At 39.5% G+C, this 13,561-nt stretch overlaps 1 protein-coding gene across 1 annotated transcript; it reads left to right on the top strand.

The window, feature by feature from the left end:
* The first annotated feature begins 406 nt into the window (after positions 1 to 406).
* On the top strand, positions 407 to 10,204 carry CT55 (cancer/testis antigen 55). The gene is given in 4 exon segments (XM_069464189.1): positions 407 to 523; positions 7,089 to 7,233; positions 9,216 to 9,328; positions 10,013 to 10,204. Coding segments are annotated over 4 exon segments (567 nt in total).
* The last annotated feature ends 3,357 nt before the right edge of the window (positions 10,205 to 13,561 follow it).

The following is a 13,561-nucleotide window of genomic DNA, read 5'->3' as shown; positions in this document are numbered from 1 at the left end:
GAAAGAAAAGAAAGAGGAGAAAACGAAAGAGAAAAGAAAAAAAGAAGAAAAAGAAAGAAAGAAAATGAGAAAAAAAAAAAGAAAAAAAGGAAAAAAAAAAAGAAAAACGCAAAAAGCCAAACCAAAAAACACCAAAAACGCCAACAAAAATGAACAAAAACAAACTACATAGCACCTCACCACACTGCAAGGCAGAAAGATACACAAATCTGAAGTATATAATTCAGCGACTCAATTTTTTTTGTTTGTTTGTTTGTTTTACGCCTTAGCACAGCTCGGCCCCTTCACTTCCGCTCGGCTGGGTCCGGAGCGGCCATTAGATGTTTTTGTTTTTACGCCTTAGCACAGCTCCGCCCCTTCACGCCCGCCCGGCTGGGTCCCGGGCGGTTTCGCAGTGGATTTCAAGATGGCGTCTGCGCGCCCGCACAGCTCCGAGGGTGGTGGGGGTCCAACCTCTGCGCTCAAAAAGGCACGGCAGCCAGAGGCCCAGAGGGCAAAGGTGCCCGCCGGGGCTGTCCGGCTCGTGAGCCACCGGAAAAAAAAAGAAAAAGAAAAGAAAAGGAAAAAAAAAAAAAAAACACAAACACAAACAAACAAAACCCAGAAGAAATTTACCAAGAATAAAATATACAGTTCGGCGAGCCTATTCTTCTTGTTTTTTTTTTTTTTTTTATGCCTTAGCGCAGCTCTGCCCCTTCACCCCGAGCACGGCCCCGGCATATCCCGCACTCCTGGCGTTGGTTCAGAGACCAGCGGAGGGCGCCGGGCAGAGAGAGCCGCTCGGCACTTTTTGGCTCCCGAGGGGTTTCGCCCTCGCTTTCAAGATGGCGCCTGCCGAGCTCCGGGGCTGGAGGGGACCGGCTCCCCGGCAGGCAGAGACTGCCACTGCCCGGGGGCTGGCGAGCAAGGACGCACACTGGGGGTCACCGGCTGGAGAACCGCCGAAAAAGGCAGCACGGGCAGAAAGAGCCGCTGGGCACTTTTTGGCTCCCGAGCGGTTTCGCCCTCGCTTTCAAGATGGCGCCTGCCGAGCTCCGGGGCTGGAGGGGACCGGCTCCCCGGCAGGCAGAGACCGCCACTGCCCAGGGGCTGGCCAGCAAGGACATGCACCGGGGCTGACCGGCTGGAGAACTGCCGAAACAGGCAGCATGGGGTACGACGCTATTTGCTGTCCGGGAGTCTTTTGTGTTTTTCCGCCCTGGGGCAGATCCGTCCCTCCTCGCCAAGCGCTGTCTCAGCTGAGATCCCCCCGGTTCTAAGGTAATTTCGCAAAAAAGCCTCCTGTCTGCAATGCGCCACGTATCCCTCAGTGATTCTGCGCTGGCCTGGGTCAGGGCTCTATTCAATTGGGAGCGGAGGGCAAGCCGCTTTCCCGAGAGGCTGCACCCACCCCGGCTGGGGGCGGGTGTATCCGACCCGCGCTCCGCTGGCTAGTGTCTGTCCCGCGTTCCTAATATTCGTTCACCTCAGACCTCACTCGCTCTGTTTGTCCCACGCTGATTCTCTGTGGATTCACACCGCTGTTCCTGTGTGGGAGCGGTCTTCTAGCGTTGTGGCAGGTCCGGATCGATGCCTTCCTTTCCGGGAGCGCAGATTCAGGCCGTCACCACCACTCCGCCATCTTTGATCCACTCGGCATTAGTTCTTATGTATATGTTTGGTAGAATTCAGCAGTGAAGCCATCCAGTCCTGGACTTTTCTTTCATGGGATACTTTTTATTACTGAATCAATTTTCTTCCCGGTTATTTGTCTGTTCAGATTTTCTATTTTCTTCATAATTCAATCTTGGTAGGTTATATGTGTTTAGAAATTCATCCAGTTCTTCTAGGTTACCCACTTTGTTGGCATATATTTGTTCATCATAGTCTCTTAGGATGCTTTTTATTTCTGTGATATCAGTTTTAATGTTTCCTTTATTATCTTCTATTTTACTTATTTGAGTCTTCTCTCTTTTTTAGTGTAGCTAAAGGTTTGTCTATTTTGCTTCTTTTTTTAAAAAATCTCTTTATTTTATTTATCTTTTGTGTTGCCTTTTCATCTCTATTTCACTTATTTCTGCTCTAACCTTTATTATTTCCTTCCTTCTCCTAATTTTGAGTCAACTATTTTGTTGTTTTTTAGTTATCTGAGGTGCAATGTTAAGTTAGTTATTTAAGATATTTCTTCTCTTTGACGTAGGGGTTCATTGGTATAAACTTCATTTTTAGAACTGCTTTGTTCCCCCCTATAGTTATCTGTTGAGTGAGTTCAAAGCTATTTATTTTTCAGCTTATTACGGGGGTACAAAAGTTTAGGTTATGTGTATTGCCCATGCCCCACCCCCCCTTAGAAATGCTTTTGATGTATCGCATAGGTTTTGGTAATGTTGTGTTTCCATATTTGTTTGCCTCAAGAAATTTTTAAATTTCCTTTTGAGTTTCTTTATTAGCCCATTGGTTATTTAGGAGGATGTTATTTAATTTCCATGTATTTGTAAAGTTTCCAAGGACTCTCCTGGTTTTGACTTCTAGTATTATACCATTATGGTCAGAAATGATACTTAATATGATTTCAATCTTCTTAAAATTCTTGAGACTTATTTTTGTGATCTCATGTGATCTATCTTGGAGATTTTCCCATGTGCAGTTGAGAAGAATATGTACTCTACATTTGTTTCATATAATGTTTTGTCAATGTCTGTTAGGTCCATGTGATCTAGAGTGCACTTTAAATCCGAAATTTCTTTGTTGATTTTCTGTCTGGATGATCTCCCCATTGCTGAAAATGGGGTGTTGAAGTCCCCTACTATTATTATATTGTTTTCTATGTCTCCCTTTAGATCTATTAATATTTGCTTTATATATTTAGGTGCCCCTGTGTTGGGTTCATATATATATTTAAATTATTATATTGACCCCTTCATCATTATATAATGACCTTCTTGTTCTCTTTTTACAATTTTTGATTTAAAGTCTATTTTATTTTATATAAATATAGCTATTCCTATTTTCCTTTCATTTCTATTTACATGGAATATCTCTTTTCATCCTTTCACTTAGTCTATGAGTGTCCTTTAAGGAGAAGTGAGTCTCTCATAGGCACCTTATAGTTAGGTCATGTTTTCTTATCCATTCAACTACTGTATGTATTTTAATTGGAAAACTGAATCCATTTATATCTAAGGTAATTAGTTATAGGTAAGGATTTACTAATGCCATTTTTTTATTGTTTTCTAATTACTTTGTAGATCTTTTCTTCCTTACTTCTTCCCTTACTCTCTTACATTGAGGTTAATTTTTTTTCGAATGTTGTGTATTGATTTCTTGAATATTATATTTAGGGTATCTATTATAGGTTTTTTTTCTTCATGATTAGCATGAGGCTTACAAAAACATAGTTATAACAGGTTATTTTAAGCTGATAACAACTTAAACTTTTATTACAGGATAAAAGCATTCTACCCTTTAACTTCATCCCCTAGTTTGAATTTTTGAATTTGCATTTTACAACTTTTTATATTGCCAATCAGTTAACAAATTATTGTAATTATACTGTTACTACTTTTCTCTTTTAACTATCATACTAAAGATATAAGTGATTTAGATACCACCATTAGCTTATTAGAGTATTCTGAATTTGTGTCCTTACTTTTATCAGCGAGTTGTACACTTTGAGATGTTTTTGTGTTACTCATTTTCTTTCTCATTCTTTCTCATTCTTTCTCATTCTTTCTGCCTAAAGAATTCTCCTTAGCATTTCTTATAAGACATTTCTAGTCGTGGGTAACTTTCTCAGCTGTAGTTTGACTGGGAAAGTCTTTATGTCCAATTTATTTCTGAGTACATTATTCTTATTTGGCAGACTTTTTCCTTTGGTACTTTGAATATATTATCCCACTCTCTCCTGGCCAGTAAAGTCTCTGCTGAGAAGTCTGCTGCTAGGCATATCGGAACTGCCACATATGTGATCTGCTTCTTTTCTCTTGCTGTTTTCAGGATCCTTTCTTTCTTTCTTTCTTTCTTTGTTTTTGACAATTTGATCACAAGATTTCATAAGGTAGTCTTATTTACACTGAATATGAATGGAGACCTCATTCCTTCCTGTATTTAGATATATGTATATCTTGCTCCAGGTTTGGAAAGTTTTTTGATATTATTTCTTTAAATAAGCTTTCTACCCCTTTATTATTCTCTACTTGCTGTTTAACATGGGTGACTCATAAACTGGCCATTTTGATATCATCCCATATATATTGTAAGCTTTCTTCATTCTTTTAAATTCTTTTTTCTTCTGTCACCTTTGTGTATTTTCAAATAACCTGTCTTCATGTAAACATTCTTTCTTCTGCTTGATCAGTTCTGCTGTTGAGGCTCTCTATTATATTTTTCATTTCCTTTGCTGTGTATTACTGGTTCCGGTTTTCTATTTCATTTTTTAGTTATTTCCATCTCTCTGTTAAATTTCTCTGCTAAATTTCTGAATTGTTTTTCTGCATTTTCAGGAAGTTTGCCGAGCATCCTTAAAACAGATATTTTGAATTATTTGTCACAGAATTCATACGTTTGCTTCTCTTTGGGGCCAGTCACTAGTACTTTGTTTTATCAGTTTGGTGTCATCATGTTTTGCTGATTGTTCTTGATCCTTGTGGTCATGTGTTGATGTCTGCGTATTGAAGAAGTAGATATTTATTTCAGTCTTTGCAGTCTGGCTTTACTGGAGACATCTTTTAGCAGTAAGCTTGTCAAGAATTTCTGGACACGCTTGAAGCTCAGACTAGGGGGATGGGGGGGCATGGGAAATATATATAACCTGAACTTTTGTACCCCCATAATGAGCTGAAATAAAAAAAAAAAGAATTTCTGGACAAATCTTGTTTTGTGGTCCCTGAGCCTGTGAGCACTGTAGCCATTACAGCACTAGGAGGCGCTGTAATCTCAGAACTGCAGCAACAAATGCTGCACCAAGCTGCAATCCCATAGCTGCTGAGGCTGACACCTTGCCAGGCTGGAATCCAAGCCCCCATCAGTGAGTTCTGCTTGGTACTGTGTATTATTCTCAACATAAGGCCGAGGTAGCTGCCACACAGAGATGAAGGCTGGAGCTTGAGTCCGTTTAGCTGTGTCTGAAGATTCCTGTCTGGTGTCATGGGGAGTCTAGAGACTCAGTTGACAGGCACCTTCCCAGAGTTAGGAGTTAGGAGTGCATCTTTTATTATTATGCTATAACCAGATACTGTGAACTCTAACCATATATCTTTTGTTCAGATGAAGGTATTTTCGTGCATGTATAGTTATTCAAATTGATGTTTCTGCTGGGGGACAGTCACAGGAGAATCCTGGTCCACCATCTTGCTCGGCCCCTTCTCCATCTGTTTAATATTTATATACTACAAATATTTCCATCTTGTCCATGTAGCTTTTGGGTTCAGGGAGAATCCTTAGAGAGGGTAATTGCAATTTATAATTTACACAAATATTCACTTAGCCTTTCTTCTGAAAGCTCTTGGTTTATTTACATCTAAACATTCAGGCAGCCTGGTTTGATGTAGGTGTGCAGACTGAAAAAAGGATCCATATCGTATTTCATTCACACCTACCCAGTTGTCTGTTACCATTAATTGGATAATCCACTGTACCTCTATGGTATTGAAGTGCCATGTCTATCATACAGGCATTTGAATGTGCCTGCACTCCCTACTGAGTTGGTGTTATTTGTACAGGAAAATAAACTGAACTGGGAGAGTGGGAGTTTGGCAGGAAACATGGGCAAAGGTTTAGCCTGCAATATGTCTGTGGACTAGTGTGGATGGAATCAAGGAACAGAGGGGTAAGAGCGTGCTATGGATCATCACTTGGCTACCGACTGAAGTGGTGGTCAATACGTAGACGGGAGATTGGTCTTCATTCCTGTGTGACAGTAAATGAGGAGAAAATACATGTGAGATTGGTATTGACAGCTGCAAAGACACCAGTTGAGAAATGAGAATAGCAGTGAACTCAGCTATTTAAAAAACCATGGAAAATGATTTACAACTCAGTGGCTCAAGTTTCCATCAGAAATATTTGAAAAGCAAATTCCACTCCTAGGAGTTTATCCTATAGACAAGTCAGGCAAGTAGGCAAAATGTTAGGATCCAAGCTAAATGCCTATTAATGTGGAATTGGGCCAATAAATTGTGGCACATACATTCATTGGGATGCCATATTACTCTTTCAGTAATCTCTTGTTATTTAAAAATATTTGTGTTCATTATGTGATACTTTAATAGCATATACAATGTTAATTTGCTTTTAAAACAAGGCATATGTATTTTTACACAGAGAATAACATTAAGGTAAGGATTAATACCAAAATGTAGTCAAGCGTAGTCTCTAGGTGATGGAATATAGATTATGGGTAATTGCTTTTTGCTTTGTGCTTATCTGGGTTTTCTTTGTTTGTACTTTTACTATAATGAACGTGCATATTATCTGTCATATTTAAAAATTATAAAATAAGGACTATTACAGTTTCCATGAGAAAATGGCTTGTATGCCTCTCTATTGTAGATAAATTAAAGCCCTAATTTGACTTGGTTTTTTTAGAACTCTCCCTCAGTTGACTCTATATTTTGCACTTTATCTCATTCTTCTATGCCCTAGGCCTGGATTGTAAATGTTAGGATTTTGCACCCTATTCCCCTAACTTCTTTTATCTTTCCTCTATGTCTCCCTGTTCCTGCCCATCTGCCCACCCCCCATTTGCCTGGTTAAATCTTTCTCTTCTTTCAGAGCCCAGCTCAAATCTGACTTCCTCCAACTAGTGCCCCTATTTTCTTCCTGTCTGGAACTTTCTCCATCGTGTGAATTCACAAAAACCATTTTTGAACTTGTTCTATACCCTTGGGTGTGCATTTAATGTTGTAAAATACATCTTAAGAATATATGAAACACAAATGTGATTTTTTTTACCATCATCTCATATCTGTGATCTGTTTGCCATGTGATAGATATCCCTAGTGTTGAAGATCATTGTTTAAAATATTTTTTGAAAACTGATGGTTAAATCATATAAGTTCCTGTTTTTAAATTTGTGCTAATTTTAATATAACTGTTTCCTCATCTCACAGGTGGACGGTATGCCTTATTACTTTGATGACACTGAACCATTAGACCCTGGAACCGAAGTTTTAATTGGTTGTGTTACTTCTATAACGAAAGATACTATTTACATTAATAAAAACGTTTGCTTCTCTGTGGACTTTGTTTCTGAAGGTATGATTTATATTCTTGGAAAAATGTAATTCTTAAATTTTGAGAGCGTTTTGTTACTAAAACTGCCTCCATAATACAATGTACTTGGTTGGCTCCAGTCAGTGGCTCTTCAATATTATAGTCGGACCTTTGGTATTGAAAATTATGTATTATGCAATATAGGGACAGATAAGTAATATTTATAAAAATGTGTGCTATCATTTATTGAGAGTTCATTTATTGAATGTATTCAGTAAGGTCTGAATGTATTTTTCATGCATGTAACTATTTAATTTCTAATCAATGAAAAAATCCTAAAGTATACAGGCAAACTGTTTTTAATATACCACAAAATTAGCATGGAAGCTAGCCTTGCACCTTTCTCTGTGTTTGAGTGTGTGTGTGTGTGTGTGTATATGTATATGTGTGTCTGTTGAATTCTATTTGTAATCAGCAGATATGTTCTAACATGTAGTTTACACCCAAAGATAAACTTTGCTTTTGCTATTTTGGTCCATTGCAGCTGTCATGTTGCTTGGGTGTGAAAGGGGTGATTAGTTCAGCCCCTCCAGGTAGCTTGTTTTTTTTATTTTCTTGAATGTAAAAACAGGACTCAGACCTGAATTTTATTTTAAGATGTTCACTCTGTCTGCTTTGTTGAGAAGATCCTATGTGGGGCAAGGGTGGCATCAGGAACTCAGGAGCGATGATAGAGATTGGAACAAAGTTTTAGAAGTGGAGGATCTAAGGATTGATTTGATCATTGATGTATTTTGAAGTTAGAGATGAAGGTAGTGGCTGACAGATTGGACCTTTGGTGTGAAGGAAAGATTGGTGAAAGGTAACTCCAATGTTTTTGGTTTGAGTAGCAATAGTAAGGGTGGCATTGCCAATTTCAGATGTAGAAGACTGAAATGAGCACAATTTGGTGAATGAGAAGAATAGCAGTAACTCAGCTTTAGACAAGTCAAATTGGTGCAGGCATGTGGATAATTGAATCTGAGGTTGGTTAGAGCTGGAGGAATATACACTTGGGAGTTATCAGCCCATAAATATGCTGTAAACCCATGCCAAAGAAATGTATATAAATTAATATAGAGAGAAGAGGTTTAGCAGTGTGTCTTGTGTCATTCTAAAATGCTGGGTCCTAGGGTATAGAAATGTTTCACTTTGTTGATACTGCCAGTTTTCTGCAGTGGTTGTGCCAGTTTACATTCCCACTTGGAGTGTTTGCGATTTCCAGTTGCTCCAGATCCATTCAGGTAGTTTTGTTATCCTGTGACTTACTTGGTGCCTATTGTATAATTCTCTTTGAAACTCCAGGTTTATAACTTTAAAATATTTTTTTCATATACTTAAGAGTCCATCGACCACAACACCTGGGAAAAGTGATTCATTCTTACAGAAGCAATATTGCCTAGTGCTATTGCTATCACTAATACCAGTCAAAACTTACATGGTGGTTACTATGTGCCAGTCATTATTCTATGGGTTTTACACATATCATATAATTCTCACAGCAACTGTATATCATGAAGAATCCTATTGTGCCTCTCATTTTATAGGTGAAGAAACCAAGTCACAGAGAGGTTAAGCACCTTGACCAAGATTGCAACCCGAGTAAATGGCAGTGTCAAGATTTAAACGCAGGCATCCAGGTTCAAACCTATGCTCTTACGTGTGTCCTTGGCTGCCTCGCCAAGGAGTTGTGAATATGGCCAATTGTTTGATCAATCCTGTGCTGCTTTCTTAGATTGGCTGTGCTGCACAGTTGACACTTTTCCCCCTTTGACGTTATTAAATCAGTAGAGGAGGATCAATACTTAGAGGATTATAAACTTCTTTTCTGATAGAAAGATTTAAAAGTGTTTCAACATGTTCAAAATGTACCTTAGATTTAGCAGAAGCTATCTGAAGGTATTACAATGTCAAAGTAACTTGTGAAATTTAACATGACCTAGTTAAGAGATAATTACACTCAAATTTCTCCATAGCTGTTTTAGGTTTTGTGCCTTACAAGGGTGACTGGTTAGAAGTTGAATATTCCATTCAACCAGACACCTCAAACATTAAGCCATGCTCAGTGAAGCCCGTGAACTATAAGCATGTGGATGAGGTAATTTGTTTCCGTGTAGCATTTGTCATTAGCTTCTGCCAATCATTCCTTTAGTGTTAGTTTTTGTTCCTAGGATTCTATTGAGTGTGCTAGCAAATCTAGAAAATATGAACAAATATATTCTTTGCCAAAAGAAACATAATTTCTATTGAAAAGGCAGACCTTCCAAAGGGAACTATTTAGAAAACAATGTAGAACAAGCATATCATCAAGTTCTAAATTGTGTAGTTGATTTAGTGTTAGAATGTTATTAGAATGTTTTGAGAACAACAGGAAGAAAAACCATTTGTATGCAAGAAAATCTGGGGGAAAGATTGAATAGAGTGTGTTGTGGAACTTGAGCTTACGAGTAAAAGCTGTGTATGACTTGGGTAGTGGAACCTGAAAATGAGTAGGAAATGTAGTGAAATGTAGGGTAATGGACACTTTTTGGTAATATCTAGAGCAAGGTTTCTCATCAAAGACCCAGGCCACATCTCCAGAGTCTAACTTAATTGTTCTGAGGTGGGATCTGGGCATGAGTATTTGTACAAAGGACCCTGGGTGTTGCCAGTGTGCCACCCAATTTAGGAATCATTGATTTGGATGGAGTGACCTATAGGTTAGAGCCAGAGTGAAGATTTATAGAGCCTGTTATAGTGTGTTGTGCTTTTTCATGATCATTTCCATCATTTATGCTGACAGGTCTGCATTACTAGCCTGCATGGAAGAAATGGGGTTTTAGATGATACTATCTTCTTCACGTTGGATTCTCTGAAACTTCCTTGTGAATACGTACCTCGAAAAGATGACATCATCAATGTGGTCATGGTGGAGAGCATACAGTGATGCTATATTTGGAGAGCAGTTTCTATCACCCCAGTGCAAAGGTCATAATAACAAAATATTTTTATTCCCTGTTCATCTTTTCTTCTATGGGCAGTGAAGGGCCTGGTTTAATTGATAAACTTAGCTTAGGAAGTCTAAACAATATTTAAATAAGATTTATCTTGTAAACTCAATTAAGATACTGGCTAATTTACTGGGGACCATGAACACACTTGAGGGAAGTGTGCTATCAATTAAAAAGCAACCTACAGCTGGCTAGTTCCTGTAGGAAATGAGTTATTGGAAATAACAGTGCAAATTAATTTAAATTCCTTGTTTTCCATTACCAGGAGTGGATTCTGCGATGGCAGAGGCCTGGGACCACCCTGAAGTGACCCACAGAAGCAAAGCATTTAACTGAAGAGGCAGCAGGGCTAGCACGTTAATGGGCATGATTTAAAGTTACAGTTTGCCTTCAGTTTTGAATCTCCCTTATGCTGTCTGTTTAGTTTTCATTTTTCCATAGGTATTTTTATCTTCTATCACCTGTACCATTTGTTGTGTTTATTGTTTAACTATGTCCTTCTTCCTCATGGTTGAATGTAATCTCCACCATGGCAGGAAGTCTTTTGTTCTATTTTTGTCATTAACATATCACCAAGAACTTAGAATAGTGCCTAGCATATACTAAGGGCAGAATAAATGTTATTCAGTTCAATAAATGAGTGATCAGACCACCACCGATGTTTAGCGGTGGCTCATTCATCACTTGTTACCTAGGAATAAAATTGTTCAGCAACCCATTAAGACCTCAGTTGATTTTTTAAATTAAACACTCCAAATCTGCTGTACATAAGCCTCCTTGAGCCACTTTGTTGGAGAGGTGCAACCCATCTGCAGAATTAATAAGAGGGCAGACACAGAACCCCTCAAGGGAAAGGGAAGCTGCTTACCCACTGGGAAGGATGGCACTAAAATCCCAGGAACACACCCATGAAACTTCTGGCCTTCCCCTAACAGAGCATTTAACCAGGTAACTGTGACCTAGGGGAAGGGATATATATATATATTCGGATGTTTGGGGATCACTGGAAAGTGGCTGTGAGCTCACCCCCAGTCCTGGGATTCATAATTCCACCATAACTCCCATTCCTGTAACAAATAGGGTTTGGTCCTGAGTTTGCTTTACAGGTGCAGTGGAAGCCCCCAGTCATCCAGTGATCCAGTGATCCAGTTTCCCACTTTATAGCAACATAGGAGGATTGACTCTCCTGTAGAGTTTAGGCTTTCACTCATTGGCTCACTCCACAAATACCCACTGTCCCCCTTTATGTGCCAGGCACTGTTCTAGACACTGGAGGTATAGCCTTAATTAAAAGGACAAAATTGTGGACCCTAATGTAGCTTGCATTCTTTTCATATCCCCTGTGGCTTCCTGACCCATGCAGCAGTAGCTCCTGGGGAAAAAAGGGGCAAGTGGGAGCTGTGGCAGCTCCACGTCCCTGTGAAAGTCGTTATTCTAAAGCAGCCCCACACCTTGTGGGAATGCAGAAAAGTCCACTGTTGGATTTGAGAGATGCATGGGCCATGGACCCTACCACATCCCCGTTTAATTCTCCAGTTTGGCTGATGTGGAAGAATGTTCTCTGAGAGTAACAGTGGACTATGGGAAGCCCCATCAGGTGGTGACTCCATCGCAGCTCTGTTTCACCAACATCCTCATTGGCGTGAGTGAATCACATAATCACCTGGGATGCTGCAGTTGTGGGGATGAATAAATTTCCTTCCTTCTTTGAAGTAGCAAATCCCAGAACACATTTGCTTTCATAGGGAAGGTCAAGCAGAGGTACTTTGAATATTTTCCCTCAGGCATATGTCAACTTCAAGGCTCTTTGCCCCAATTTAGAATGAAGGGTCCTTGATCATCTCACCCTCACTGGGGGACATCACACCTTTCTCCCTAAATGGATGACATCATGGCACTAGGACTCAGGGACCAGGAAGTAGTGGGCTACATTAGAAACGTGTTTTCTGTAGCCAGGGCAGAAATGGCATGAAGATATAGGGACCTGACACACAAGTTTCTGGGGCTCCAATGTTCTGCTACAGAGCTTCAAACTGGCATGCTGGAAAATGGGTTGCAGATGTGCTGACATGCTATTCCCCTCAGCTCATATAGAGATATATGCAATGAAAAAATTGAAATAATTGCCCTTGGGCTGTCTAAAATGAGTCTTAAAAATGAAGTTCCATTTAACTATCTGGAACATAATTTGGGCCCAATATATTGTTCCTACTCTTTTTGCCACCATGATTCCGATTGCCTCAGTGATAGAGGCATTTTGGTGTTTCTCATCATGACTGTGGTTTCATCTATTACTACCTGTACCTTTAATGGGTGCTGGTTTTTTATTTCACTGCTGTTATGAGATGCATAAAAATTTGTACATCTTCCTAAGGGATATGTTTTGTGACTTTAAACAATTCCTGCTTGTCATTTTTAACTTGCGGTTCATTATTTTGTCTGAAATTAAAAATTATATTTCATCAGCTATATATACAAGGATCCCTGTTCCTTTGTGTAAAGAACATAATGTTTAGAATTCAAGCCCTTATTTCAATGTCTATTGGAATATAATGAGTTTACACGCATACCTCCAGTGTGAGTCCACAGAAACAGGGTTTATTCAACATCTTCCTCTCTTTCTACCTTTCCATGTTTATATTGCTTCCTTCTCAACTATGGAAAATCCTTCCTCCCATCACCTTCAGTATATTTACTTATTTGCATAATCCTGCTGTATATACTCTCCCACTGCAGGCAGCCTTCCCATTGTATTCTAACTCCCTCTTTTCATGGACCCTAGCATCCAGGAGGCCTCCTTGGAACCACCTGCCTTCCTACTCTTGGTGTGCTACCCTCCAAGAGAGGGAGGAAGAGAGAGAGAGAAGGGACTTTCCATTGCTTTTTGAACTCCTTAAAAACTGATTTATATTTACCACTTCATTGTAATAGTCACCCAGGACAGCATAGACTTTTGTTCTTCTCGAGCATCTTTCCAAGTGAGCTGACATCAGAACCGACGCTCTGGCTACAAGAATGATGTCTTCGGGTTGGTAAAGGGGTATAGATCTAAACATCCACAACTGAGGACTCAGATCGGTTAGCAGCTATGTTGGTCTCACAAGGGAGAGCAGAGTGTTCTCTGCTGAGGCAGCCTCAGCCTAGAGCAGTTTCACTTCATAAGAGCATTGCCCCAGTTAATTATAAATGATGTTGATTAGAAACTTCATTTCCTGACTGCTTTGGGGACTTGAGGGGATACTGTATATCCAAATAGTGAGAAGCATAATCTTAATTTTGAAATTCCATTGATACTACATAAAATGTTCAAGTTACTTTGACAATGAAAAGAACACACGTCA

Source organism: Eulemur rufifrons, chromosome 30 (assembly GCF_041146395.1).
Source record: "Eulemur rufifrons isolate Redbay chromosome 30, OSU_ERuf_1, whole genome shotgun sequence".
Lineage (NCBI taxonomy): Eukaryota > Metazoa > Chordata > Mammalia > Primates > Lemuridae > Eulemur > Eulemur rufifrons.
The sequence above is the reverse complement of the archived record's forward strand: the minus strand, read 5'-3'. Positions and strand labels throughout refer to the sequence as shown.